Genomic DNA, 27,585 nt, shown 5'->3' with positions numbered 1-27,585 from the left:
TTTTATTTATTTATTAGTTCTTCACTGCAGTTGTTCGCTTATGCTAACGTTATTTTTAATTTCCCTTTTTTTCGGGTTTGCTCATAGTTTCATATATATTAATCCCCTTGGCTGAAATCTGTTTGCACGCAAACGAAGTATGCTTTCTAGGTTTTATGCATTTTCTTAACATAAATAGGTGTCATGCAGTTTTATGTACAAATACGATGGCAAATATTTTGGAGCCCGTCGATCGGTTTCGGTCGGTCTAATATTAGGATTTTTTAGGTTCGAATATAATTCAGTTACGTATATGCGGGTTCTTCAACTATCGCAATCTCCGAATATTTTCGGCTGAGTGAGTAAACTTGGTTGGTTAATAAATAGTATCGCCTTGATTCTACGTATATATGTTCTTTAGATTTAGACATTAGCTAATATTAAATTTGATTTGAAGTTTTTGGACCTCATCGAAAAGGTCAGCGTATGGATGGGTTCTTGTTGCAATTGTTTCCCAGGCGGAGTAAAACAACGGTGTTTTTAATTTTTTCGCATTCATTTTAAAATCGCATAAAATTATATAATACACAATTCGTCACAACTAAACTTAAAGTAAAATTAACAGAAGTTTTAGCATTAGGGTTCAAACAAAATATTGATTTACGCTCTAATTTGCTAGGCCGTCCAAATAAGACTAAACATTTAACTTAAATCAAATTGAAACGCAACAAAAACCAAAACTGAAGCGGGAACAGGAACAGAAACCACTCAGTTTCCTTCAATCTGGCCGTGAAACAAGGCAAAAGGTTGTCGCCACCCGGGAATATCACTCGACCAGTGGGACTTGAGAAACAAAGGACAGTAGGATAGTACGGATCCCATCGAGAAAAAACATGAGCGCTGGTTGGGGATGCTTATTTTTGGTGGTGTCTGGTTTTGGGCAAAAGGTGACTTTTACTTTGACTCGACTGCTTTTAGTGTTAACCATACTAATTACACATACATTTAGGTGTTTATACATACACATGTTAGTTCATAGTTGTATATATTTGTAATATATATTCATATATATTTGTCAATAATTGTTTATGTAAATACGCGCTGTGAAAGCCATCCACTTCTGTTTTGTATAATAAATAGAGTTTCTGACTTTATTCAACTTGCAATCCGCGAGAGACTACGCTAGGTAAATTTTATTTTGGGAAGTTTGAAATCTACGTATATGGGTTCTGCCAATATTTCCATTTTTATACCTCCCCTTTCTTGGCCTTCATTCGACAGTTTGTTTGTGGTTGCAACCTTAAGCTAATACGTATTTCAGAGTTTCATTTCTGTTTGTTTTTTTTTTTTGTAGCTTTGTAGGCCTTTCAAGCGATGCCTATTTAGTTCTTCGCTTAATGGTAGTTAATTTAAAATTTTAGTCACTGGCAAACGACATTTAATTTCTCAGCTCCGTCTTACTCCATTTCTGTTTCATTTCTCATTATTAATATTACGTATTTGAAATCGTGATTATGCTTTTAGGTATGTTGCATACCGTTTGTTCTTACAACTGGTATTTATGGAAATACTTGCGCAATTGTTTTGCGTACTTTACTTTAGCTGCTTAATTGTTTACTTGCTCTCGAGTTAAGATTAATATGGCATTGAAGAAATCATTGTATTCAAGCGTTGGCATACAACGAAATACAGCAAACACACAGTAAACACATCACTTAACAAAACATTGGAAGAGGGGTTTTTTTTTTAAAACATAAACATAAATTTCCAATAAATAGGTGGATATAAAACGTACGCTCTATAACTCTATAGGTAAGTATCTTTAATCTGTAAGCATATCCATATATTTATGTATTCATATACCGTTTAACATAGTCGAACGTGGCTCTAAATATCGAACTAGGTTATCCTACAGCAGTCGCAAATAATTTTACACTCGAATCCGTCAAGTTGCCTTCCCCAAAACCACTTCCATTGGAAGTTGTTTGATGGTGGGCAACGGAGTTCTCTGACTATCAAAAATCGCTCATTTCGTCAATATTCATTTATATAGATCGCGTCTCCTGCTAACTTCTTCCTTAGGCATTTGCCGCTATTCTAAGTAGTTCAAGTTATCCATTAATATTACCGAATTGGGCCCGTTGGCCCAGAGACTCTGCACTGGGGGTTGAATTGCCGATTTAGGGGTTGCAAAAGCGAAAGTATGGAAGAAATGTCGAATACACAAATTGCCACTGGAGATCTGGAAGGGAATCGCATGCGTTGCTCTATCAAATAGGCCACTGCAATTGGGGAAACCTCAGAAAGCGTCGATCCACAGCAATAAAACCCGGTCCAGTTAATTGCCTCTAAGCCATCGCACCCAGCCATTTGCGTGTATGTATGTTTTTTGTAGACTTATGCAACTATTTACTATGTAAAACTTTACGTATTTTAGTTATCGAGTTTATCTTCTGCTTGCTTTCTCGCGCGCTACACAGACGAGGAGACGAAAAATAACGCCGGACGCTGATCCTGGCGGTGGCTGCGGTGGTGGTGCTAGTGGTGCGGCTGGTGGAAGATTGGCTCGTTGGCTCGGCTGGGCGATGGGTTGTTATCAGCTTAAGAGTTGACCTTGCTGACCGCCTTTAGCAGGTCGTGATTGCTCTTGTCTAGGGCGCTCATCATGCCTAGATTGCCCCCCAAGCCGCCACCGATGCCCGGCCCGATGCCGCCCACACCTACGCCCACGCCCATGCCAAGGCCAAGCTTGAGATCGTTTTGACCTACCACCGAGTGGTGCAAGTGGCCTGGATTGTGTGCGATGATCGAGTGGTGGTCCTGCGGCTGTTGTTGCTGCTGCTGGTGCTGTTGCTGCTGCTGTTGTTGCTGCTGCTGTTGCTGTTGCTGCTGCTGTTGCACTTGCTTGTTCTGCTGGGCGGATTTCATCGTCTCCTGGGCCTTCATTTTCTCCTGCTCCTCGCGATCGCGTCGCGCCTTAAAGGTAAATTAGTTAAGTTAGTTAAGAGCTTAAGGTGCTGCGGCAGGATCAGCTCACCTGTTCATTTATTTCCTTGACGGCTCGCAACTCCTTCTTCAGCTTCATGCGCCGGTTCTGGAACCAGATCTTGATCTGTCGCTCGGTCAGGCAGAGGGCATGTGCGATCTCGATACGCCTTCGCCGAGTTAAGTAGTGGTTGAAGTGAAACTCCTTCTCCAGTTCGAGGGTCTGGAAGCGAGTGTAGGTCTGACGACCGCGCCTTCGGGGACAACCGTTGGGGCCTGAGGAGAAGAAAACGGAGAAAGTCACGTCAGATGCTTGAAATGATGTTTAAGAAGATGTTTTTGCCTTTTTCGGCAACGCCTAATGAGCTGCTAAGGCGGTGTCAGACGGTCGAAAATGGTACTTTGGCCAGCTGCAACACATGTCAGGCGTCGACACATGATTTGTGCTGGGGTATGGGGGCTTGGGGGTACTTTTCTGAGCTGCACTGCGAATGTCTGACTGCAAATTACGAGAAAAACAAACAGATTGTTTCAAAAGAGCGAGAAGGGAGTGATCTGATGCTAGACCTGACGTCAGCAGCCGGCGCCCCAGGACGTCAACACCCCGGGGTCCATTGCGGACCTGATTCCACTGCGGATTGGCATCGCACGCAGTGCGTGGAAGGGTGAAGCTACCAATACCGACACCGACTCGCCCAGCGGCAGGTCTCGCCCTGGTGGCCAGCAGCCAGCGCTTTTCCCCGATTTTCCCCGCATTCCTTTCTCTACTTTCTTGTCTCGTTTTTTGTTTCTTATTTTTAGCAATTTTCCATGCTACCTGTGCGAATTTTTTGCGCGACGGTGTGCGGAGATGCGCTCGGAATGGCACAGGCTCCGTGTTTATGTTACGGAAATCAAAAATTCGCTATCTACAAATTGCTGTCCCAGTCCCAGCCTAACAGCCTCTCACTTATACCCGCTTGCCGTTTTATGGCTTTCATGTCTCTTCTTTTTTGCACTGCTGCCTTTGTGCCGAGTTTTCTGGCAAAAGGTTTTCATGTCAACGGCAATTTTTTATGGTTTGCAAGTTGCGACTTTCCAACGGTAACCGCTCAAGCAGACAAAATAAAAAAGGGACAATTTTTACGTAATATTATGAAAGGTGCAGATTTGTAAATCTTGCTCGGCTGCAGTTGTAAATCATTGGGATTTTTTCTAGTTTCCGCTGCATTTTTTATGAGACTGAACAGTTGGCAAAATATTTACGGGCGAATAAGGCCGTGACATTTGAATTTACCTCACCCGATAAGAAGTATTGGTGATTCACTGGTGAAAACTTAAAAAACCCCTAGCTCCTGTTTTTCTGATGAACAGAACAATGATGTTAAGATAAAAATGTATATGTATTGCATTTACACCTTAATAAAATATATTTAGAAATTGTTCTAGCATGTCACGGACCCAAATGTTTTAAAATGGAAAATAATCGTGTTATTTAATTTCATTATCCGATAATTAAATTCAAATTAATCCTTTAAATTAATTTCTTGTTACACAAACACTACACTCTGCTTTTAATTTAAGGAGAGCAGTAATAAAATGCGAAATACATTGTTACTGGAGTGGACAGGAAACAGTGAAAAGGGAAGGGGGCAATAGCAATTTCAATTCTAATCAACCCCCTTTCTGTTTTCCCCTCTGCGATCCTGTGGCCAGGAATACCAAACTAATCTAAATTATTTACACGCTACAATGAGCAGCTACAATTCGTCCCATAAATCACGACTCCCAGGACACACGCGCCCCTAAACAAGATTTACGACCCCCGCAATGGCCGCCGATGGCTAAGCGCAGGTGCGAGCGAGATGGCTGCTGGCTCGCAGGACGGAGTGATGGAATCCAACATGGCTGCCGCAGTGTCTGCCTTCGCACAGGTAGACACACACACACATAGGCAAGGGGAGTGGGAAAGAGAGAACGTCGGCATGGCAACGCCTGAGTTTTTTCTAAGTGTGAGTGGTGAGTCGGCGCAGCCAAACCGGAATTCCGAAGAGAGCACTCACACGTGGATGTGAATGTGGATCTGAGCGAAAAGGAGAGCGCTCACTTTGAGTCACGGCCCAACTTTGTTATTGATTTTCCAATGCCAACTGCAGTTCCACTCATCTCGAAAACTATTCGGAAAGCCTTAAATCCGCTTGGGAAAAGTCTAGAGTCTACGACGGCTTCAATTTGGGTTTCGGATTTGAGTGTTTGAGCGAGCGGCTTTGTGGGGGACTTTCGAAGGTTCATTGATCTTTCTAAAAATTATGAAATCATTATTATAAGCAGAGTACGGAGGAGCTCAGCGAGAGCCAAAGGAGCAGAAGAAATTTTGTAGAGGTAGTACAAATATTTCAGAAATGAAAGGTATTCCAAAAATCGTTAAATGTTGATTAGGGTAAATGAGTTTCGTTTGCTTATATACTGCTTTAAACAAAAATATTTTATTGAATTTAATTTTAGAAGGAAACAAAAGCTAAGAAACGTTTAATTAATAAAAACAAATTAATTATATATATTATAATGGCGTTCATTAATAACATGCGTCATTATGCCCCCTGGTGAGTCATTAAGTTAGATTAATCTCACAGAGTATTTATAAAGCAAAAATACCTTTGAAGTTATCTAATGTAAGCAATTGACTCGCAAATCGACTTAAATTCATGGATCAGAAGTAGGTTATTGGCTGAATTTCAATTACACACTCATCGTTAAATTAACTTGAGAGCTTCGGTAGATTTGACAAGCGGTTAGCGGCTATCTTAAGTTTATATTTTTGAGTTGAGGTGGCCGGTCGAACTGGTCCGTTGCACAATTACTAAGGAAAACCATTTTCCAATTAAAAATCAATTAGCGCGCCATAAATCGTGGCTGCAATTGAGTGAAGCGACGGGCGGGTAAACAAAACAGCCAGGCGGAAAATCGAGCTGAGGGCAGAAATCTGTTTCGGAATCGAAGGAAATTCCAGACGCGGTGGCGTTGGCGTCCAAAATGGGGCTGCTCACAATGGGCAATTCCACTGTATACTCTACGGATTGGCTGAGGGAATCCGAGAGGTGACAAAAAGGCCAGGAAAGCCGTCCCAAGGCGCCGCTGTCAACGGTGCGAATGGGCCTGGGAATGGTTATGGGAACGAGAATGGGAATGAGAATGGGAATGGTTATGGCCCAGACCCGGGACAGCGTCTATAACAATGACATTAACAATTAAAAATATTAATAATCATAAACGTAATTGTTCAATAAACAGCGGCGCGTATAAATAAGCACAAAAACATACAAAAACGAGAAGCTGAAAAAAAAAACAGCGCAGACTGAAACTTATGATGACATAAAAATCATAAAAACAATTCAAAGCGTACAATAAAGATACTCACACACACATTGAAAGGGGGCGAGCGCCATAGTTTGTCCAAGTATCTGGCACTGTGTGTGTGAGTATCTATGTATGCATTCGAAAGTGGTTCCGTGGGGACGCTGACAAGTCTTCGAGTCTTGTTTATCAAGCGACAAAAAAATGTACAATAAACAAACATTTTGCCGCACAAGTATTTCGTGTTTAGTGTTTGGCTCCTATTTTTTCTCTGCGCCCATCCCTTTCTTGCGTTCTTGCTTTCGTTTTCGGTAAATAATAAACAAATTTACATATCGCTTGACAAAGAACTTTGAAACATTGTGGCGTGCTTTAGCTTCAGCGCGTTGTTGTTGTTTCAGTTGCCGGCAATTAGTTTGAATTTGAATTCCTATTCCTAGCTGGTTCAAATTGTTTGCCGGCAAATAAATTTCATGATTTTGCTGCTGTTGACCATTCAAGTTTTGTGTGATTGGAGAACTTTTCCCGCCTTTGACTTGTTTGTTGACTTTTGGCGCGCAAATTCCGTTGTGTATTTGTCTTCGAGCGGAATTTGTGGGTTTTCGTAAACTTTATGGGACTGTGTGGGTAAAATTTATATATTGCTGATTTAGCACTAACATTTAAGCATCATTTCGTACTTTCCTATCTAACGAATTTATAGTCATGTAAGGAATTTAATTGTACAAATATATTTTAACGAAATTTGTCAATAAAAGCACATTTTGTAGACATTGTTACAGAATTTTGTAAGTAAGAAAAATTTTACTGCTCAAGTATTAAGATGACTTTTGTAGACTTCTTTATCTGAATCACGCATTTTTTGGTTAAAATGTTAAAATTTTTGAGGAAGAAATACATTCATATAAGGAATAGGGCTTCCACCAATGTGTACGCATATTTATGCCGTCGTATATTTATCTCGTTTTCTTATTCAAGAGAGAAGAAATTTCACTGGCTGGCATATGTTTTATGCTGATTTGTTTATATTTGGTATGAATTTTCGAAACTAACTTCCCGGATGGCATGTTGAGAGATATATAAACAAAGGGCAGACACAGATATAGCACCATGCTCTGAAATGAGGAATATTTTTGGGGTCGCGAGAATTTAGTGATGGCTCAACAAATTCTTCCCTCCGCTGGTTAAGGAAGTTCATCGTTTTACGAAGACGATCTTTCAGGCATTTAGCGCAAATTGCAATGTACCTCGGGATAAATGAGATCCCCAGGGGGCTGTTTCTAGCGCCCATTCCCGTCCCCAACTTCCAAGGATATGCAAATGCGTGGAATTCTTTGAGCGACGACGAAGACTAATTAAACTTTGAAAGTAAAGCCGCTTAAACGCTGTTCCGACAAGACTCACGGGCAACATCTGGCGCTTTTGTGTGGCTTTTAGCGAAAAGGGGGAGGATGGGCAGGATGTTCACGAGAGACAGGGACACAGGGTACACAGGATACTTGGGGGAGTGGCAGGTAAGCGCCGCCATTAAATTGCGCTCATGCTCGACTTTTTGGGGTGGCTAAAAGCGGCGGCAGCAACAGCAGCTCCTGGTTGCCATTGCAAATAATTTATGTTTATTAAATTTATTTAAATTTAATCAGTCTCACAGCCATTTCGTACGCCAGAGGGCGAGGAAAAGTGGGTGGTGTCTTGTTTGCGGAAAACCTGGCAGCGGAAAGCCTGCTTTACGGGGGCGTCTTCCTCCTCTGCAATTTATGTGCAGCGCGTTGCCAATGTTGTTGTTTGTGCTATCAGATCTGCCACGCCCCCAACTCCAACGTCCCATTTCCCCTGCTAATTGTGTGCTTAATCTTGGAAAATATATGGCAAGCTGTCGCTGTCAGTTGTGTTTCGTTCTGTTCTGTGGAGAAAATTCCTGGCAAATGTTGCAAATACACAGGCTCCTGGGGGATTAATATATTCTCATCAAATATTTCACGCCATTATTGAAATTACTCCTCGTTTCTATTTTAACGCAAGTATTGGGGTTGAAAGAAATTGTGTATTAGAATTCCCAATTAAAATGCTCTCAAAGAAAAATGAAGGATTAAATAAAATGCAAAAGAGAGAGGCGATAAAAAGAAAAATTCTCCACTAATTTAGGGAGAACTATTACCAATTTAGATTTTATATTATTAACGATAAGTTATAAAATCCATACATATATCAAAGTTTTATCAGCTCAAAAACAATGAATTTCATTGGGATTTCTTAAAAATTTCGTTCGTTTTTTGAGTCGTATCAGATTTTTGCAGGCATATGTCTAATGCTAGCCAATTCTATTCGAAAAATACCTTACCGATGCATTATCGAATGTATTGAATGTTCTCATATGTTTTTCCCATTATCTCGCCAGATAACCAATTGCCAGTTCCAAATATTCGAAATGCGCCCTGTATCCCAGAAATTGCAGACAGCCCTAAGTTCTGACTCAAACCAGAAGCCATGGTAACTCAAGCCAACAGGGTAACAGCCCGAGTTTTCTTTTTGCACAGAGTGAAAACGAGACGGAAAAAGAGAGAGGGAGAGAGAAAAAGCGAGCGCAAGCGAGTAGGATGGCAAATAACGGCAACGGCAGCCATTAGAGCCATTCACCCTTACTGTCTTTATGGCATTTTTAATCTTGTGGGTGGTGGGCGGCACAACCATACCGCCCATCGCACAACTCCCCACCGTCCCCTGGCATTTTTTGCACGCACTGCAAACACGAGGGTGTGATAAGACAAAATACCCGACATAAATGTGAAAAATATATGGCCAAAAGTGAAAAGGGAAAACGGAAGAAACCAGCCGCAGAATGTATGTGTGGGGTTGGCAGAAAGCCGTGCCAAAAGGAAACCGGAAAATCAGACTTTTTCTGGGCCCCCCTTCTCAAACCATCGCGGCGAAGTGGTTCCAATAAATTTGTTGGACCACCCGGAGAGAAAGAGAGAGGAGAAGCGGAGTTCCGGGCGGTGAGCTGGAGCCCAACTAATTTTGGAAGGACGGACAGCTGTGGAGCATTTGTAGCGATGGCCTATAAATGGCATTAGGCGTCTAGAATTGGTAATCCGCAAGATTTTTGCGAACGGCGTCTGTTTCAGGCGCTGTTCCAGGGGACACGTGTCGCCAACTGACCGCAACTTGAGCACCCTTGTCCTATCTGTTTCTGGCGGCTTTTCTATCTCTGTCTGTTCGCCGCAATTTAATTGCAAATTAAAGGCGTTTAATGTGCGCCGCCTGCGATTAAAATCGCCGCGAATCGATGCGACACAATCAACGGCCATTCAATGATCACAATGAAGTGGCGCCAAAGAGACTCCATCTGTATGTGAGTGGAATTAGTTGTCCGTATATGTATCTGAAAAAGTATCTGTATCTGACATAGCTGACATTCGGTCGCTGGTCGGGTTCATCAACACTTTTTGAATCCTTTGTTAGGGGTTCATTTCGGAGGATAAATGAAGACAAAGGGTACTGTATAGCAAAAGCTTCGTTTGGGACGTTCAATACTGCGTACTTTTCTGAAATAGTTGCAATAATTTAACTATAACTCAAAATTAATTTTAAAGAATTGTATTTGGTTTAAAGATTTAAAGTGTCATTTAACCATAAAGGTCGGAATTTATTTTATACACCTTATTTGTAGTCAAATTTTGAGTATGAATATATATATTGTAATAGTGTGATTAAATATTCAGTTGAGCTCTTAAAATTTTCTTATCACAACCTTCCCTGGCCACCCAGTACACTTCAAATACCCGTGAAGCCTGTCTAGAAATTCAATACACCCATTTAAACAGGATAAGGGGTACCAAAAAGGTTCTGAAGCCGTAACCCATCTGCAATTGGCCCCGTCTAGCCCTTTAGACGGCTCATTGGGTTTGGCGATTTGGGAAAGGCGAGGAAACTGAATTGAAATTGATTGCCTTCATTGGCTGCCACCGCCGGTTTTTTCTTTTTCTCCTTTTTTGTTTCTGTGGCCGTTTCCAAGTTCATTTGGTCGTTCTATGAACCTTGGCAAGCATTATATCGACTTTTATTGAAAATACATATAAATTGAGCCAACTGCTTTCGACTGCGAACGCATTTTGGTATTGTTTCTTCGGTGTTTTGTTTGCTTTGGTTGGGTTTCCTTGCCTTTTTCGTCTCATTTTCCCAACTCTGTTCATGGCCCAGTGCACACGGATCCAAGCACTCGTGTATATACTTATATATACATATTCCTATTTGGTAAAAACAAACACGAACTCCGGATTCCTATTCCCATTCGAATGCAGAACTTGGGGGCAGATGTCGGCCATAAGTTAGATTGCGTGGGCCGACTTGAAACGATGACGTATTAAAACGCCATTCAGCGAAGCACCCCCACCCATATCGGTGTCCCCTCTCTAATCCCCCGCCAACTTCCATCAAACAAGAACGTGACACTTAAATTCGTATAAAAAGCATCGATCGATCGATGCGGGTTCTATATTTACCTAGGCGTGCGCATAACTCATGCTTATCCCCCTCGTCTGGAAATTTCATTATAATGCCCACAGAAAACCGCTGTTTACTTTCCCCCCGCGAAATGCCAAGGTGTGGTCCTGTGGGCTCCTGAGAAAATGTCGATGCACCGCAGACCACAGAAAACGAACCTCACCTATTAGTGTTTCCAATCTTGAACTTCCCTCGGAATTCTCTTTGGCTGACAAAGCTGATTAATGGCTCACACACACTCGTACAGCTTGCCTTTTGTTAATGGCTGCCAGAGAGTAATTTGAGGAAATGGTGGCTGTTGCTGCTGCATTGATCCCAGATGAAAAGTCTTTTGTCACCTACAGGTTTTTATTTCCCCCAGTGTTGGACCCTTTCAAGTTTGTTCTTTTCACTACTATTACAACGAAGCTGCTGCGGAGGAACTCCAATTACCTGAATTGCTTCATTAGGTGAGATGACTGAGGGTAGGAAAGGATTCTCACATAAGACAACAACTGGAAAAACAAGTTCTTCAAGGGGAAGATACCGAAAACACAATAGAAACATCGTTTCCTGTATTCCTTAAGTGAAATTGAGGGGAAGTTCTTCAGAATTGTATCGTTGAAATAGTCACAGATATACTTACAAGTACATATGTACAATCTTCAAAATAAGAGCTCACAAAAAATTCAAATTCAAATTATGAGAATGATCTAATGAAATATTGAAATTCTACTAGAAGTTGGACTCTCAGTTCCATTAATAAAAACATTCTCATCCTCAAGAAATGTTTTTACCTCGTTGCCACTTACATTACCCAACGATTATGGCGCATCAAAGAGAACTGAGTGCATCATAAACACTCTAATCTCGCAATTAATCAGAAGAAATAATAAATTTAGCCGCTAGAATAGAACAAGGGTGCATTAACCGACACCGCCAGCAACTTGCTTAATTCCGCGATTAAATTAATATTAACTACTCTCTGTCTTCAAATTTATCGCAACAGGATGGTTGGGAAATGCCCACAGTCACGCATTGCACGCGATACGGAAAATGGAAAATTGCAAAAATGTCGCACGCCATAGTCAAGTTTTAAATAAAACTTTTGTGTAAATTAAATATTTAAGTTAATGAAAATGGGTAAAGTTTGCCTAATAACGTGTTTGTTTGGACTCACAAATGTGCACTGTGAAAAAGAGTGTTCCCAAAATTATTAAATTCTAAATTAAGAACAGAAACTTAATATCTATAAAAATATAAAAATATTTCAATAAACATATCTAATAATTTGCTGTAGGCTACAATTATCAATAGTAAACTTAATCAACTTTTCTGCCTGTGTGTCATGCATGAAGGGAATCAACTTTGATTAAGCGCCAGCGATGGACTGGGATCGAGTCGGCAATTGTCTGTGGAACGTGTGTGCTTTTAATTTGATTTTGTCTGGGCCAAATTTACATGTCTGCCGGCCCACTACCGCTGCCGAAAAATCGCGCCAGTCTGGCTGCCATTTTGTCCTTGTCTGTGGTTCTGCCATCCTGTCGTGGTGCTCCGCGCCGGATCCTTGTAATCCAAACCCCTTTCGCCAATTTGCGCCACTTGGGCATTAAAACCGCAGATTAACAGCCTCACGGGGTAGTTAAAAAAACGGCAGAAACAACACAACACTCGGAGAAACGTGTCATTTCGAATTTTCCGCCGCCGCAGGCAGAAATAAAAAAAATCCAAAAACAAAAATAAAAAAAAGCAACGACCGAAAACGTGCCGATAACACGGTGTCGCACACTCCCCTCACGCTCACTCCCCATTAGAGGGAGATAGCTGGGTTGAAAAGAAAGAGAAAGAGGGACCAAATGTAAATACAACAAGACCAAATAAAAATGAGGAAAACAGAAAACACAGGGAATCGGAAATTAAACAAAACCGAAGCGAAATGGAATTCGCTTATCGCGCCTCATAAATTAACCCTTGCCAGCCGTCGTCCATGTTTCGAGCGAGATAGCACCACGTATGCAGACAGAGAGGGATGCTAAGTGGGTGGGGGGTGCTGAGGGATCTTAACCCCAGTGCGGGATCAACGATTATCTGCGAGAGGCGGATCTTCGCGCCCCCAGAATCCCCTGCCAATGACATTGATTGCCGCCAACAATTGAATTTAAACATTGATATTGCATTGATTTCTAGCAAGACGAGTTCAAATCCCAAGACAAAGCTTTGAATTCAGAAAGAGACCGCCGGGCGGGCGAGGAAAGAGACTGGCTCAGAGATAGAGAGGTCTTTGTGGCAATAATTCAATTCCCCGACTGACGAGATTATCGTGAGCCGCAATTATGGCTTGTAAAATTAATAAAAATAATATATTTTATTATTCCATTCGCGCCGATTTCGCTGTGCAAGGAATGCAAATAAATCGTGACATGAAGATAGATAATAGCATTGTGGACTTTGAAAAGAAATGAGTGATTTGTTTCAGAAAAAAATTCTAGCGCTTTTAAAACTGGCCATAAATAGTAGGAGCAAGTTTACAAATTGCAGTAACAACTATTCAAAACTGTAATAGTTAATTAAAACTGCTGAAAGAAATTTTTTTACTCTATACGAAACTTACACATGTTTGCGTTTGTAATGAATAACTTGCAAGTTTGAATAAATCTATTAGCAATTCTTGAGCTCTGTGAATGAAATATGATGACTAAAAATATTAACATTTAACATAATCGGTCTTTTACGTCATTTTTATGTTATTTGCTTTATAAATTATTAATTGTCGTAGAAGCTCTTTATGTTAGCGCACCTGGGCAATATTTATGTAATTTTCACATTAGGGTTGCCAATGTTTAAATTTCATAAAAAAGTGAAACAAAACTAAGCTGATATAAGGACTTGTAAAGTTCAGCTAAAGAAACGCTTTTGTGGTCCGATCTTCTGATTGTAATCTTATACCCAACCAAAACTCCACCATAGCGATCTATACAGAATGGAAATTGGAACTCGGTGAGTTAATTACTTGTCAAACAGCGGCTGTTAGTGCTGTAAATTGCCCGAATGACTCCGCTCAACGCCAATGCCAGTGATTTATTTACAAAACAAACACCAGAGGATCGCCAGTGGCAAAGGGGAAGTTCACGGGACTTGAAACCGCTCGAATATCAAACGATCTGTGACGCCAAAAGCTGAGCCGTGGCACGTACTTCTGCGGCGGCAAACTCTGGCACGAACGCTCCGATTTCATTCCAGGTCCGGAGACCACAAAAGAAATACCAAAGACCAGAGGACCACAGGCCTCCACACCATAGTACCAGCAAGGCAGATTGTTGGGTCATGTGCCGCAATGTTTGCCCAGTGGTCGAGCACAATTAAACGGTTCGCAATTACATGCCACACCAACAACAGGGGGTAGGCTGTTAATGTCACTAGGGGGACCACTACGCGTATGCGCAATGTAGGGAGTTAAATGGTTGGATTCATTTCCCAATCGATAGAACATTATTACGATTTTTTAAGTTGTAAGCCAGGCTTGGGATTATTGTAAAAATGAACATTATATTACTTAAATTACTTAAATGGAAGATGCAAATTTTAAAAAATACATAACAATTATTTGTTATGCAAATGCAACGCTTGGTTTAATTAGTCGTTACGGTCAACACTAATTGTTAATTGCTATTAGAAATTCTGGGCCCACTTCAATCACGGAAATAAACCAAGCAGTGAAACAATAAACACACTTTGGTTCCCTATTGTTATTCGACTACATGCCCCTAATTCGAGCCGCGACTAATGGGAAGCGCCATTAACTCAAGTGAAATGGGCATATACATAGATGGGATTGGGATTGGGAATGTGAATGTGAATACCGATTAATGACCGCCTTTTGTAACCCGCAATTGACAGTGGCTACTCGTGTTTGCGGCTGCCCTTGTCGACTGTCGAACTAATTAAACGCGATGGTGATTCGCCAAACAATCAACGCCATTATCGGAACCATAAAACGGGGATCGTTCGGCAGTGGCCGCAACATTACGATCGTTATGCACGGCACAAGACCATGCGTAAAATCGTAAATAGATCATAAAACGACCATAAAAAGTCGTTTAACGAGGCCCAGAACAACGGACCCATCGCAGATCGGCGATCGTACAAATCGATCAATCGAGAGTCCGGCTTTGAGTGAGTTTTTCCGACATCGAGATCGACTCATTAGGTATTCGGCCAATTATTATGGACAACAGCAGCTTGCAGTTTGGGGGGCCCCAGCATGGGAATTGTGATTTACGATCTTGGTCGGGTACTTGACCGGCATGTTTGAGTTATCGGTGCAACTTTCACGGAGTTTGCTAAATCAACATAGAAAGCGAACAGTTGCCAGACGTCCAAACCTTTGGCTTGAAAACCATTGGTTGCTTTGGATATTTGCCAGAAGATGACTCCGATAAACAATGAAATTATACAATGAATAAGACAGGGAAGTGAACAAAGGTTGAGGGATTTATGACAGGACAGCAGGAGTCGTGTGACGGCAGATTGCAGGCTGCATTTTACAAAGAAGGGTTTCCGTCGGCGGGTGAAAGTCGCCGGGTTGAGCAGGTAAATCATATTTTTCAAGGCCATCTGGGCAGGCTCTAAAAAACAGCATTTTCCGGCATATTCCACGGCCGATTAGTGCAATAACCCATTGCTTCAATGTCAGTCGGGATATTAACTTCAAGGGTTTCCGGTTAATTGCGGTACTTACCGTTGAAATCGCCACAAACGACACGCTCGAAGGGGCTTCCCATCCAGTCTGAAATTAAAAAAAGGAGGAAGAGAAAAGCAATTAATTTTCGGTTTTTCTTTGAGTTTTTTCTAAGTAACTAAGGAGTTGTGCTTCTCATATGTGCTGCTAATGCGAAATCCCGCGCCAAACAGCCTTGAGCGCATCCCGCTGAGTAATGGAGCGTCGATCCCTCAAATCATATGTGTCCAGTGCCCCCTCGGACATTTGTGCCACATGGCAGCTTTCATAAACCACTCAATCGGGCCGTTTTCAATTTAGTTGTCAGCGCCAGCCACAAAAAGCAGCATTAGCCGGCCCACTGCAGTCGGCAGTCGGCGGACCACCGGCCGAGTGAACCTCCGGCCAGTTGGACCGGCTCCACTTTAAGTAGACCACGATGGTCGGCCTGGAGGAGGAGGAGATGTCGGCGATATGAACGGAGATATGAGGAAAAGACTGGGCAAGATGGAGGGGAGGATGATGATGCGAGCCAACGACCAGACCGACTCCTCCTAATTAATAAGCAGATGAAGCTGCTCGGCATCGTTGGTGCATTTTTAATTAAAATACACAAATTTCTGGTCATTCGCCAGTCGTTGTTGCCACTTTATTTGACACACGGAAAGACGGACGGACGACGGGGCACAGACAATCTCTAATATGTGCAAAGATTTTGCAGGCCGAGACTCCTTTGTCGCACTGATGATTGCACAATTTATGGCGCAGACGTTTCTTATCTAGCCAAGTCAGTGTTCTGACTGCCCATGGACGAAAATACTTTAATAAATACTCGGACCCATAACAAACTTCTAATATCAAAGGGAACGAGCTAATCTGCACATTCAATATAAAATTCCGAAGTCTATTTTGTTCAAAAACTTGGTATGTATTTTATAAGTTTACATTTGTATTTCTGATAAAAATGTTTCTTCAAATAGAATTTTATTATTTTGAGTCAGTAAATATTTGCACTATTGTTTTAGAACCCACTGCACGTTTTCTGTCAGTGTGCCTACTTCTTAACCTTTTCATGTCCACTTTCTCCTTTCTCCACGGAGCGTGCTGAGTTTGCGAATTCGCAGTGTGGAAGGCGATGGGAAACTTGCCATTTTCATGCTTTGTCGGGCTGCGCTTTTCCAGATAATTAAGAAAAGTTAACCTCTTTGCTTCTTATCAGCATAATCAGGTGCAGGCGCGCAGCTCTACTCATTTTCCAGCTTTTCCTGCGATTTCCCACTGCTGCCCCCTTGGCAACATTGTTGATGTTGCTGCCGGAGTCGGTGCAACGATGTGAAAATGAAAATTCATTCAGACGCTTTGGCGTAAAATATTAAAATTCATTAGTTAAATTGCATTTGGCAAGCATTCAGCTGTAAAACGTTGCCGTTGTTGCAGCAATGGTTGTTGCAGTTGCTGTTGCAGTTGTTCATGTTGCCGGTGCGTCCGGGTCTCGGTCTTGGTCTTCGTCTGTGAGTTTTTTGGGTGGGTTCGCAGGCTTGGCAAAGTGAAAGCCAAGCGAAAAGACTTTTCCGAAGGAGGAGAAGCGATTCTTGTGCAATCCACATGCAAGTGCATGGATATAGTGCCAAAACACATGCATATATACATCGTACGTATATACAGCTTTATGTACAGCATGTGCATTTAGGGAGTGGTGGACAAAGGGGGCTGCGTCGACGTGTCGCGCACTTGGCTGCCATAATGGCGTCATGCTCGTATTTACTTTCATCGCCGCCAGTTGCGTCTCTATGATCTCGTTGACAATTTTATCGCCTTGGCGCTGTGAGCGGGAGATATGCAAAATATTTCATTGTGCGAAATACCGTTTATCTTCCCAACCGGCCGATGCTTCGGGTTTTTATTCACCATCAGGTTTTGCCTGCAGAATGTGTGTATCTATTAGCTGGCCGGCCAAATACATAGGTGTGTTAGCCACATATTAATATCTTTCGGGGTATCGACGAACCAGAAACCCACTAAAATAGAGGAATGGATTTTTAATCTGCATAGATTAATAGGAGCGCTGGTTATCGATTTATTAACACCCAAATCTGGCCAAATATGCAAATTATACTGGCAGAAAAAAAAACAGAGAAACTTTTGAACCTCTTTTTTCTCGACGATTTTCAGTTCTAATGGTTTGACGACAAAATATGCCACTTGATAAACATTCGACCCTTAAGCACACTACCTTGTTTTCTCCTATTAATGTCATTATTTAAACTCTGTCTGCTAGATCGTCAATTAACAATTACTTATACTGTTTAATTAACATGCCTATGCCGTAAATTCCGCGTAAATCCGTCGCGCGATCTCTTTCTATTACGACGACCGATGTGCAGTCCATAAGTCAGGCCAATTGACAGTCTATTCATATGGTGTCTGCCATTAATCAGGAGGCATTCAACCCGCGGGGCACAGTGGAAAATTGAATTCGTTCAATTTCTTCTTGTGCAGCGTGGAAATCGAGTGGCCTGATGAGAAATGATAAATAAATCTGCTGTGCAAAAATGCGCGGAAAAAGCGAGCGGATCGCGTAAATTAAACTGACCCACATAAATTTGAAGCGAGTTCGCCCGTACTACGTTAGCCGCATAAAAAGAGCGGCGGCCAAAAAGTATCTGTATCTGTATCTCTCGACGGATATGTGGATTTTGTATGCGCGGGGCACATCGCAGTGGTTTTTGGTCGGCATTTTGGGCTATACGTTTGTCGGTGTGGGGCAACCTTGAGGCTATTTAAATTACAAATCGACGCCAAACAACACGACAGACAAGAGAAGCATTTCTCAAACTATTTTCATTTTTATTTACTGCCAACTTTTTTAGCTGTTCGTTCATTTCGTTTACGGATTCGAATCGGCTGGAAGACTTATGCGAAATAAACGACTTGGAAGTGCTCCGCAAAGTGTTCATTACGGATTGGAATTGGAGGCGGAATGGCGGTGGAAATGGGAATGATATTGGGGAACGTTTGCGCCACGTTTATCTATTGTTTATAAAAGGTACGAGGCAACCATTCCACATACTACACTTCGGAAATTTAGTTTGATAATTCGACTGCACGTTTTTTGTTAGCTCAAACAATTTGTAAATCAGTTTGAATCTGGTTTAAATCCACGGGTTGGTAAAAAAACTTAGCTGTTCAAAGTATTGTATAGTATTTAACCTAACAAAGCGTCTAAATAATTCAATCGAATATAAATTCTTACAAATTTGTGTTTGATTTTTTGATTTCAGTGTAAGTGGCCATGATTTATATATACACAAAATTCTAAGAGATCGCTTTGTAGATCTTGAAGCCAATTTATTCTTGATTTAAGACGATATACATTCCGTGAAGTGCACGGTTTATTTCTGATTTTATAATGATTGGCATGATATATAGAACCCAGTAGATACGATAGACAGACTCTTAGTTTTAAAGACTGATTGATTGGCTCAGTGGGATAAACTTTTTTTGGGATATATGTGATTCTCCATTTTAAAAATCTGATAATTTTTAAGATTTATCAAATTTGGCACTGACTTTCAGATCCGAAGTCTTTCAGAAAGTGTCCGAGACACACATTCTGACAGTGAAGTTTTACTTATGTATAATATATATCCGTAATTAGAGTATCGAGTGTTGACTCACCTGTAAGTGTCATCCACGGATACCGGGGCAGATCGGCTATACCGGCTCCGCCAGCTCCCCCTGCCCCTGGCATCACGCCGGAGGCGGGCTGTGTGCAGGCGTTTCCCAGAGAGTCCACGCCGATCGCGCCGGCACTGGCAGCGGATACCGCGGATGCGGCGGCTGTGGCATGTTGATAGAACTGAGCGAACTGTGCAGATGCCGAGGCAGGTACGCTCATCGACTGGTAGCTGTTCATGACGGTGTCCGTGTACCTGCTGTGTGTGCGGAAAAGAGAAAGTAGCCATTATTGTTGGTGATCCCTGCTCATAGTACGTTTCCAACTCCAGCTCCCGTTCTAAAGTCAAATGCTAATGAGGTGGCCATTTGCATGCCCCTTCCACCAACTGCGGTTGGCTCTAATTGCACACTAATCCTGAACACGCCCACGCACAGCAGGGTTCACTGTACATGCACATGGAGTGCCCATACAGTAGTACTAATATGCAAATGGCCACAGCGGAAGGTCAGCGTGCGTGCGAATCTTGTGGCCGGCGACAAATTGCCAGCGGCCACCACAGGCTGCTCTAATTTTCCGACTTTATGGCCATTCAATATGAATGGCCGGTGGCCGAGGGGAAAATGGCCAGAGTCCCAGGATCCGGGACCCGATAATTAGAGCGCATTCGAAACGGATTTGCGGTTTTGCAGTGTTTGCTGATTTTACTGAAGGTCTCGACTGGCATTTCCGCTCGCCAAATTGAGAGCACGCAAAATTAGTTCTTGGAAGAGCTGAGTGTTTTTTTTTGTATTTCCAACCAAGGAAACATCTTAAAGGTTTTGAAGCCAAGTAAATGTTATCTAGGCACTCCAAATATAAGTGCGAATATTAAATGTAAAATATAGATCCATTGTCATTGACTTCATAATTGCTCTTCCTACTAGGATTATTCAAGATCATTTTTGTGCGATTGGATTTAAAACCCACCCATATTTATGAATTATGATCCCATAGTTAAACAGGGCAATCTATCTCACCTGCACGACTTATCCTCCAGTCCGGTGAAGCCGGCCATTCCGGATAGCCCTCCATGGCTGCTAGGGTGGTTAGAAACGTACGGGTACATCTTGCTGGTGGGGATAGCAAACGAGGAGCTAGCCGCAGCGGCGGCGGCGGCTGCAGCAGCAGCGACGGAACTGGCCGCGGATGCGGAGGCGGACGCAGATGCGGAGCCGGGAGAGTTGTCGTTGAGGCTGCGGTGTAGCGAGGAGCTACCGGACGCCGAGGGCGATGGGGAGCAGCTGCTGTCGCCCGCTTGAGAATTGCCCGCTGACGGGGGCGTTAGCAACAGTTGCTGGTGGGCGTGCCCGTGCGAGGCAACTGCGGCGGCGGCTAGTTTGCTAATGTGGTGTTGTTGCTGCTGTAGCTGAAGAGCGGCCGAGAGCGAGGAGTATTGGTGGTGGTGCTGCTGCTGGTGGTGCAGATGTTGCTGCTGCTGGTGGTTCAGGTGTTGCTGCTGCACCTGTGGGTGGTGCTGCTGGAAGGGCGACGATGAGGATACGGGTGAGTGGGGCGATTGGCCCAGATGTTGGCTCAAATGGCTCGGCGATAGGGATCCTCCGCTCAAATTGAGATTGCTGTTGTTGTTGCTGCTGCTGCTTGGACTGCTGCTGCTATTGTTGGTGTTGCTTGTGTTGCTTCCAGCGATCGTGTTGCTGCTGTTGTTGTTGCTGCTGCTGGCTGAAACGCTGGCGGAGGCAGAGGCGGCGGCGGCGGCTAGGGCGGCGGCAACTGCTGCAGATGACGAATTCGGGGGGGTGGTGGTTAAGTGGTGCGAACTGATAAACGGCTGGAACTGTGGATACTTTGGCAGCATACTATCGAAAACAAATTTTGACATTGCACATATTTTGCTCTCTGGCCGAGGATCGGATCTTCGGAATTTCGTTTAGTCCACTTGTTGTTCTATTTTAGTTTCGGAGATTTCTGAGTTCGAATGATTTGAGTTCTTTATCTGAGTCGTTTGGTTAATGGCTAGATAGAGTATTTCGTTTTAGAATTTAAAGTTTTCTCTTCGTGTGACTTTAACAAATTTTGTTTGAATTCAGCGTGGAGAGGAGCGCTTTCTAGCCCTGATAAAACAAAAGTTCCGACTAAGTGTGTAAGCATAACCTAAATCTCAAACTTGAATCACTTTATATTTATACATTTTGTTTAGATAGCATCTATAATTAAAAGATATTGTCTCTTTAACTTTTTCATAAACTTAAAAGATTTACAAAGCAATATTAATTTGCATCAATGTCTATTAAAATATACTTGTCTTGATTGAACATCTCCCGTCTCTGTATTTGACTTTCCTACTTTATAAGCGAATGCAAACTACATTGGACTTAGTATATAAATCACGGCCAAAATTGATCGAATTAAAAGGTACTAAAAACAAAAATAAACTTGGCGTCAAATGTGATAAACAAGAATTAAAAATGGCAAAACAAAAAATATAACATGTTTATAAAAATTACTCGGAAAGCATAAAAAGAACATTAACCAAATTGGATATGTTTGGATTGAACATAAATCTTTCGGGTAGCGTGATACAGAACTCAAGTGAAAAACATATATAATCCAAATGTTTAATATATTTTTCAGCTAGATTTCCCTGCCAATGCCAATGAGTTAGTATGTGGGTTACTTTTACCGCACTACATGAGATGGCAAACAGTTAGTACTTTTTAGATAGAGTTAGTGAGACAGAATTCGGAAACTTTGCCACCTGGCCGACTTTAAGCTACTTTTCTCGATTCCGAGAAGTGAAATGCATTTTGTTACCTTTCTCAAGTTTTCTCTAGCGAACTTTTGGCGAGCAGCTTGTATTCGCAGCTTTTCTGTTTCTGTTACTTTTTTCGCTCGAAGCTGGCGAATTCACAACGAAATTTGTTAAATTTGCATATGGTCTCGGGTTACGTTGTTTTTGCAGCTGTGGCACAAGTGTGTGTGTCGCATGTGTGTGTTTGGGGTGTGTGTATCTTTTATTTGTTGTTAAAGCAATTAAAATGCGGTCATCAATTACGCGGAAATTCGAATGGACGTCGTGCCGGCGGGATTTCGTATGTGTGATTTATAGGCGCGCGATCTTTTTTAATGGCACTCTTGTATTTTTATGGCAGAGTGAGTTTTCCTGCGGATTTTAACGACTTCTCAAGTGCGTGAGTGTGTGTGGCCGGAGAAATGCTTTCTCCCAACGTTTTGCTTTAATTACTTTGTTTAAAATACCATAAAACACTTTGCAGGTAGAACTATCGAAGTCTGGAACGGAAAGGCGAGAACCTTTTTACGATGTCAACTTTATGTCTTTTTAATTTTTACGAACCGCACACAGAGAGTTATAAACCGTAGTGTTTTGACAGTTTTTTCGGTTCTGAATTTCACACACAATTTTATTATATTTTACGCGATCTATAACACTAAAGTGACAATAAGCCGGCGGCCGAAACGGAACAATAAACACGGCGAATCGGAAACTGAATCGTATAGCCGCACTACAGTCGTATAGTCGTATAATCGTATAATCCGAATCGGAATCGGAGGGCCGAAATTCCAAAGAGTGGAGAGCTGAGTTCCGCAGACACTACTGCGCGCCACGATAATAAATATTATAATAAAACGAAATTTTTAAAAGAGTATAAAAATTTCGTGTAATTGGTAATTCTTGCTGCCAGCGCGGGCAGCGGCGTCGACAGAAACGGCGGCAGAGCGGCAGCGACTGTGGCGCTTTGAGTCGTTGGAGACTTTGAGTTTTGTCTGTCTACAGAGGGGGTTTTCCTTTATATTTTTTTTTTTCTATTTTTTTTTTTGGGGAGACCGCTTTACGCGCGAGAAGAGAAGCGAAAGCAAAGCCGCTGCGAAACGTCGAGCGTTGTGGCGTTACGAGCAGCGAAACGTTTATGGCGCAATACAAAAGCCATGCGAGCGTTCTTATGGGCAACTGGATGCTGAGTTTGTGACAATTCATTTTGGCTCACTCCCTGACTCAACGTCGACTGCAGCAGCGGCGGCAATAAGAAAGATGGCAGCGCAGCCGGCTCATATGTCTGTCCCGCTCCTGCTCGCATGTACTCAAGCCAAGCACCGTCGCTGCTCTCTCCCTTTCCCGCTCTCTCGCATGATGGCCGCCTCGCTGCTTTGAGTGAGTAATTTCCCGATTTGAGTGCCTCTCCTAATTTGACTCTTTATAACGTGAGAATGGAAACTATTGGAGCCCTGCTTTGAGTGCTATGCTTTTTAAGTGTTTTATGCTTTGTTTGGCAAAATGTTATTGTTGATTAAATTACCGTGCATTATTCATTTTGAGTGCGCTGCTTTTGAGTGAGTGTGTTTCAATACAAATTAGCCAAAATTTGTATTTGACTTTTTTGTGGAATCACCCTCTAGTGGTGTTTCAAAAAAAAACCCTTAAATTTCTACAGATAAAAATGCCGACTCGGCAAAAAGACAGCACTGCCTCTTCTTTTTTCGGCCACCGTCTTTTGTGCGCCTTTATTTTCTCTCTTTTCTGTTGTCACTGGAATTGCTGTTATGACATTTTTATGAAAAATTTCAAATTTATGATTGAAATTGGACAACACACAAGCATTTCACTCATCCCCATTCTACTATTGCTCTCATCCTCCTTCATAGCGCAAATGTGTGCGGAAATAAAGCGAATCTGCAATTTCTTAACTTTTCCACTTAGAGAACTTTGCTATCTGACATTTCGAAGGATTTTACACAGAGAGTTAAAAAACGAGAAGAGACACTGTGAATGGAATTAAATTTTTTAAGTCTTACCAAATATTCCAATATATTTTTTGTTGGTCATAAGGACATAACGAATGTAATTATAAAGTTAGGATAAAATGAATAATTTTTTAGTATAGATAACTTTAGTATTGATAAGTGAAATTAAGACACCAGATTTCATTTATTGAAAAAAGCAGTAGAAACAATGTTATAGTTATTCTATATTTATTTTTGTATTTTTTATTGAAGTCATACAACATCACAGCATTTTCTTATTTTTCCATTAAATAATTTCTAGCCATTAGTTAAACACTCATACATTTGAAGTGTTTTCCGTAATACACAGTTTCTAAAACATAACAAATTTATTTAAATTATTTTTTATTCATAAATCTGCCAGTTAATGTGCATCCTACCTGTCTATTTGTTGGAATACGACTCGTGCTCAAATTGGATTGCCAACTCTTTGGCTATAACAATTGAATAATTGATCCATCAGCGGATTGGCTAAACAATCAATTTTTGGCAGACTGGCTTCTTAATTCTTTAATGACCAAAGGTGTATTACGGTCAAGGGGGAGAAGCAGTAACGGCGTTAATGGCCAGAGAGCGCTTTAAAATTAATTGCTCATAAATTCTAAATTAAGCATTTTGCCACACTTTGGTTTCTGCTTATGGGTCATACAGCGAGTGCGAATGAGTGGAATATGCACTGAAAATATAAATGATAATTTTATTTTCTATAACCTTAGATGATGCAAGATTTGTTTAATTGTAGCAAAACAGACTTGAATTGGACCGAATTTTTATGACATGATAATAATGTATACATGATAGGTGGAACATTTTCAGTAACTAAGCTAAATAAATTCAAAATGTTTTTAAATAAATTAAAAAGTTTCTTCAGGTATTGTCCACTCATTATAGAAGCCCGAAAAATGGTTTATTGCTGTGATGTATTTATAATTGAATATAATGTCTAGCCGCCAAATAATTAAAAGAGAAGGGTTACTATTTTTCAAGTGTACTGCTGCCCAGGTACTCAGCCACTCACAGCGGGCTGTGATTTACTGCCCTTGCCCCGGGGTTATGGGATGTGGGCTATAAGCGGTGGGCCCGTGGCAGGTGGGCCGCCCAACGACCGGAAAAATGTAAAACGCCCATTTTGATAATCAAAACAAATAATAAAACAACTTCACACGTTAGTCTGACACAACTACTGGTGCAAGCAACACAACAACAGCAATAACCAGCGAGCGAGCCCCATTAAGCGATAATAACCGTAATAAACATATAAAAATTGAAACGGTGGGTGTGTGTGGGGCAGCAAAGAAATGCAGAAAAAGTAAATAAATAAAAGAATCGTAATTTCCAACAATAAAACACTATTTTGAGTTCCCAGGGATAAGTGTCGAGTTTCGGTTGAGTCGAGTTGCGCTGCGTTCCGTTGAGTCGGTTTTCCGACTTCGGTGGTGGATTGCGTGGGTTATTACGTGTGATCCTCGGAATCGTTAAACAAAAGCGGAACAAACCATAAAAACAGCTCCGTTTGTAATCTCTCGAGCGACAGGTTGTATCTATAACAAAATAGGCATAAAAAGAAAAGAAACTCTTGTAAAACATAAACGACATGAATAAACTGTTGAATGGGTAAATGAAAATTAATAAAAGTAGCGTAATTTAATTGGGAGTGCGAAACAAATTGATATTTTTATTATTGAACATTATTTTTGTCAGCATTTTATAAATATGATTATGATGATTTGTTTACATAGATTTAAATTTGTGAGTACTGTTTATGACACAGATTTTACCATAGGGTGAGCCAGGAAGTTTTTCCCTTTATGTTGTTGGTTCCACTTAAAAATAGTATCACTTCACAGAAGTTATGTTTTAAGGTCGAATCCTATTTGTTAACAATTCATTGTTGTATTAACAATATATTTTTTAGTTATTCATCTTATTCTATTCGATTGCTGCATTGAATCGTTTGCTGTATTGATTTCATACCGACTAGAATGCTGAAGGCTATAAACATACTTTCACAACACAACATGGTAACATGGTTACAAACACTACACAGTTATAGATGCATTCATGTCGCACTCGAAAATCCATTCATTTAACAAGCTGCCAGCCAGTTTGTCCTTTGTTGGTTCCCACAACCCGAGAACTACTATGGCCAATGCGAGTGCAATCCGGCGCTGAGTGCGGATCGTAAAAGCCGCTAGAAGACAGGAGTAATTGCCCATAAAAAGACTGTAAAGTATTTCGGCTCAGAGGCGAGTGGAGGAGTGAGTAATGAGACCGGAATCAATTGTCACTCGCCATAAAATCAATGGCATTGAGTGAGACTCGGCTGGAGTGAAAAGTGTGGCTCAGTGGCAGTGGTGGAAATAAAAAGTAAAAACTCACTGCACATCAAGTTCGTTCCCTAATTTGATACACTTTTATAGCGTCGGTTTACGGCTTGTTTGGCCGTGGTTTCCCCTCCCCGGATCGCCACCGTCTGACGAATGAGTTCTTCCGACGATTACTAAATGCCTTCTCACGCAATCATTTTTTAATCCCCGATGCTGTCGGGTTTATGGGTCACCCCGAATCTGGGTCTCCGTGTCATCGTCATCACCACCGCGGCGATCTCGAGTCACCTTCAAATTACTCAATAAAATATATACGAGTGCACACCTCATGTCCGCTTGTCTGGTTGTGTGTGTTTTCCTCTACATTTATTGCAGTTTAATTGCACTAATGATATACTGACTCTTAAATGGCGCAATCAATAAATACACATGTTTGTGGGTTACGGGATAAGATATTTAGGACTTACGTGTAGAGGATGCAAGTTTGTAACTCACCATTTTTGCTGAATAATTGTTGTCTAAAAATATAAAAGAAAATATTTACAATTAGAAGAGAACAGGACAATATAGATTAAGATGATAATATCAAATTAGGACACCATTAGTTTGTTATACAAATTTTGATAGTCCGTTTTAAGTAAGTTGTGTAAATATTGGCGACTAAAATAGCGTCACCGTTATAATTGTTATGATTTTCATATCATTATTTTTTATTTGCAAGAACAATAAAAAAAAATTCGTCTCTGAAATTATAAATTTTAAATTAAGTATCAAAGTTGATTGATGTTCTATTTTTATGTTCATATGTACGCAATTAGGTGTTTTCACATATAAGAATCGTCTATGTTTTCTACGTATTTTTCTTCTCATATCCGAAGGTCTAGAAAGTAAATTAGTATCTCCCCCTAATGCTTTCCTTGGCCGAGGCTAACTGACTGAAATCCGACATCCCAATCGCTGTGTTTTCGTCATCGCCCGGGATGACGAGCGTGTTTTATAGGCCTCAACAAGGTATTAAAACACACGCATACGCCCCGTTGGCGAGGGGAGGCCATTATGATACCTGCGGCGGTGGTTTTTCAGTTTTCCAGCTTTTCCGCTTTCCCTCAGCTGGAAAAAGGCGGGAAAGCGAGCATCAGGGGGAGGAAGCGAGTGGGCCTCAGATGGTCTCTCGCTGCCGATTCGAGAGATGGGCGATGATGGGCTCGCTGCGAAAGGAGATTTCAATATCATAAAAAATCGTATTAAGAGAATCTCATATTGGGAATCGTAAAGTTTTTACGACC

General features: G+C 41.5%; 1 protein-coding gene and 1 non-coding gene across 2 annotated transcripts; both read right to left on the bottom strand.

Annotated features, from left to right (window-relative positions):
* LOC6727776 (homeobox protein abdominal-A) lies at window positions 1-23,192 on the bottom strand. The gene is made up of 6 exons (XM_016176568.3): window positions 21,987-23,192; window positions 20,192-21,188; window positions 19,175-19,431; window positions 15,518-15,565; window positions 3,017-3,240; window positions 1-2,955 (listed from the first exon to the last, which is right to left on the bottom strand). Exons 2-6 carry the CDS (start codon window positions 21,052-21,054, stop codon window positions 2,581-2,583), a joined length of 1,767 nt encoding a protein of 588 aa, XP_016034352.1. The 5' UTR covers window positions 21,055-21,188; window positions 21,987-23,192; the 3' UTR covers window positions 1-2,580.
* A 1,001-nt stretch (window positions 23,193-24,193) lies between these two features.
* On the bottom strand, window positions 24,194-26,819 carry LOC27206898. The gene is made up of 3 exons (XR_006541861.1): window positions 26,795-26,819; window positions 24,353-25,513; window positions 24,194-24,285 (listed from the first exon to the last, which is right to left on the bottom strand). It is a non-coding gene; the product is annotated as an uncharacterized LOC27206898 (transcript).
* Window positions 26,820-27,585: the final 766 nt, after the last annotated feature.

This window comes from Drosophila simulans, chromosome 3R (genome assembly GCF_016746395.2).
Source record: "Drosophila simulans strain w501 chromosome 3R, Prin_Dsim_3.1, whole genome shotgun sequence".
NCBI lineage: Eukaryota > Metazoa > Arthropoda > Insecta > Diptera > Drosophilidae > Drosophila > Drosophila simulans.
Note: the sequence above shows the minus strand (reverse complement) of the source record. Positions and strands in the feature narration are given on the sequence as shown.

Bases quoted from the DNA above. Each gene is read 5' to 3' on its own strand.
- LOC6727776 (XM_016176568.3), bottom strand. From the start codon at position 21,054: ATGTCAAAATTTGTTTTCGATAGTATGCTGCCAAAGTATCCACAGTTC. The intron at 15,566-19,174 runs GTGAGTCAACAC...TTTTAATTTCAG, and splicing joins TCCGTGGATGACACTTACAG to ACTGGATGGGAAGCCCCTTC. The intron at 3,241-15,517 runs GTAAGTACCGCA...TCTTCTCCTCAG, and splicing joins CGTTTGTGGCGATTTCAACG to GCCCCAACGGTTGTCCCCGA.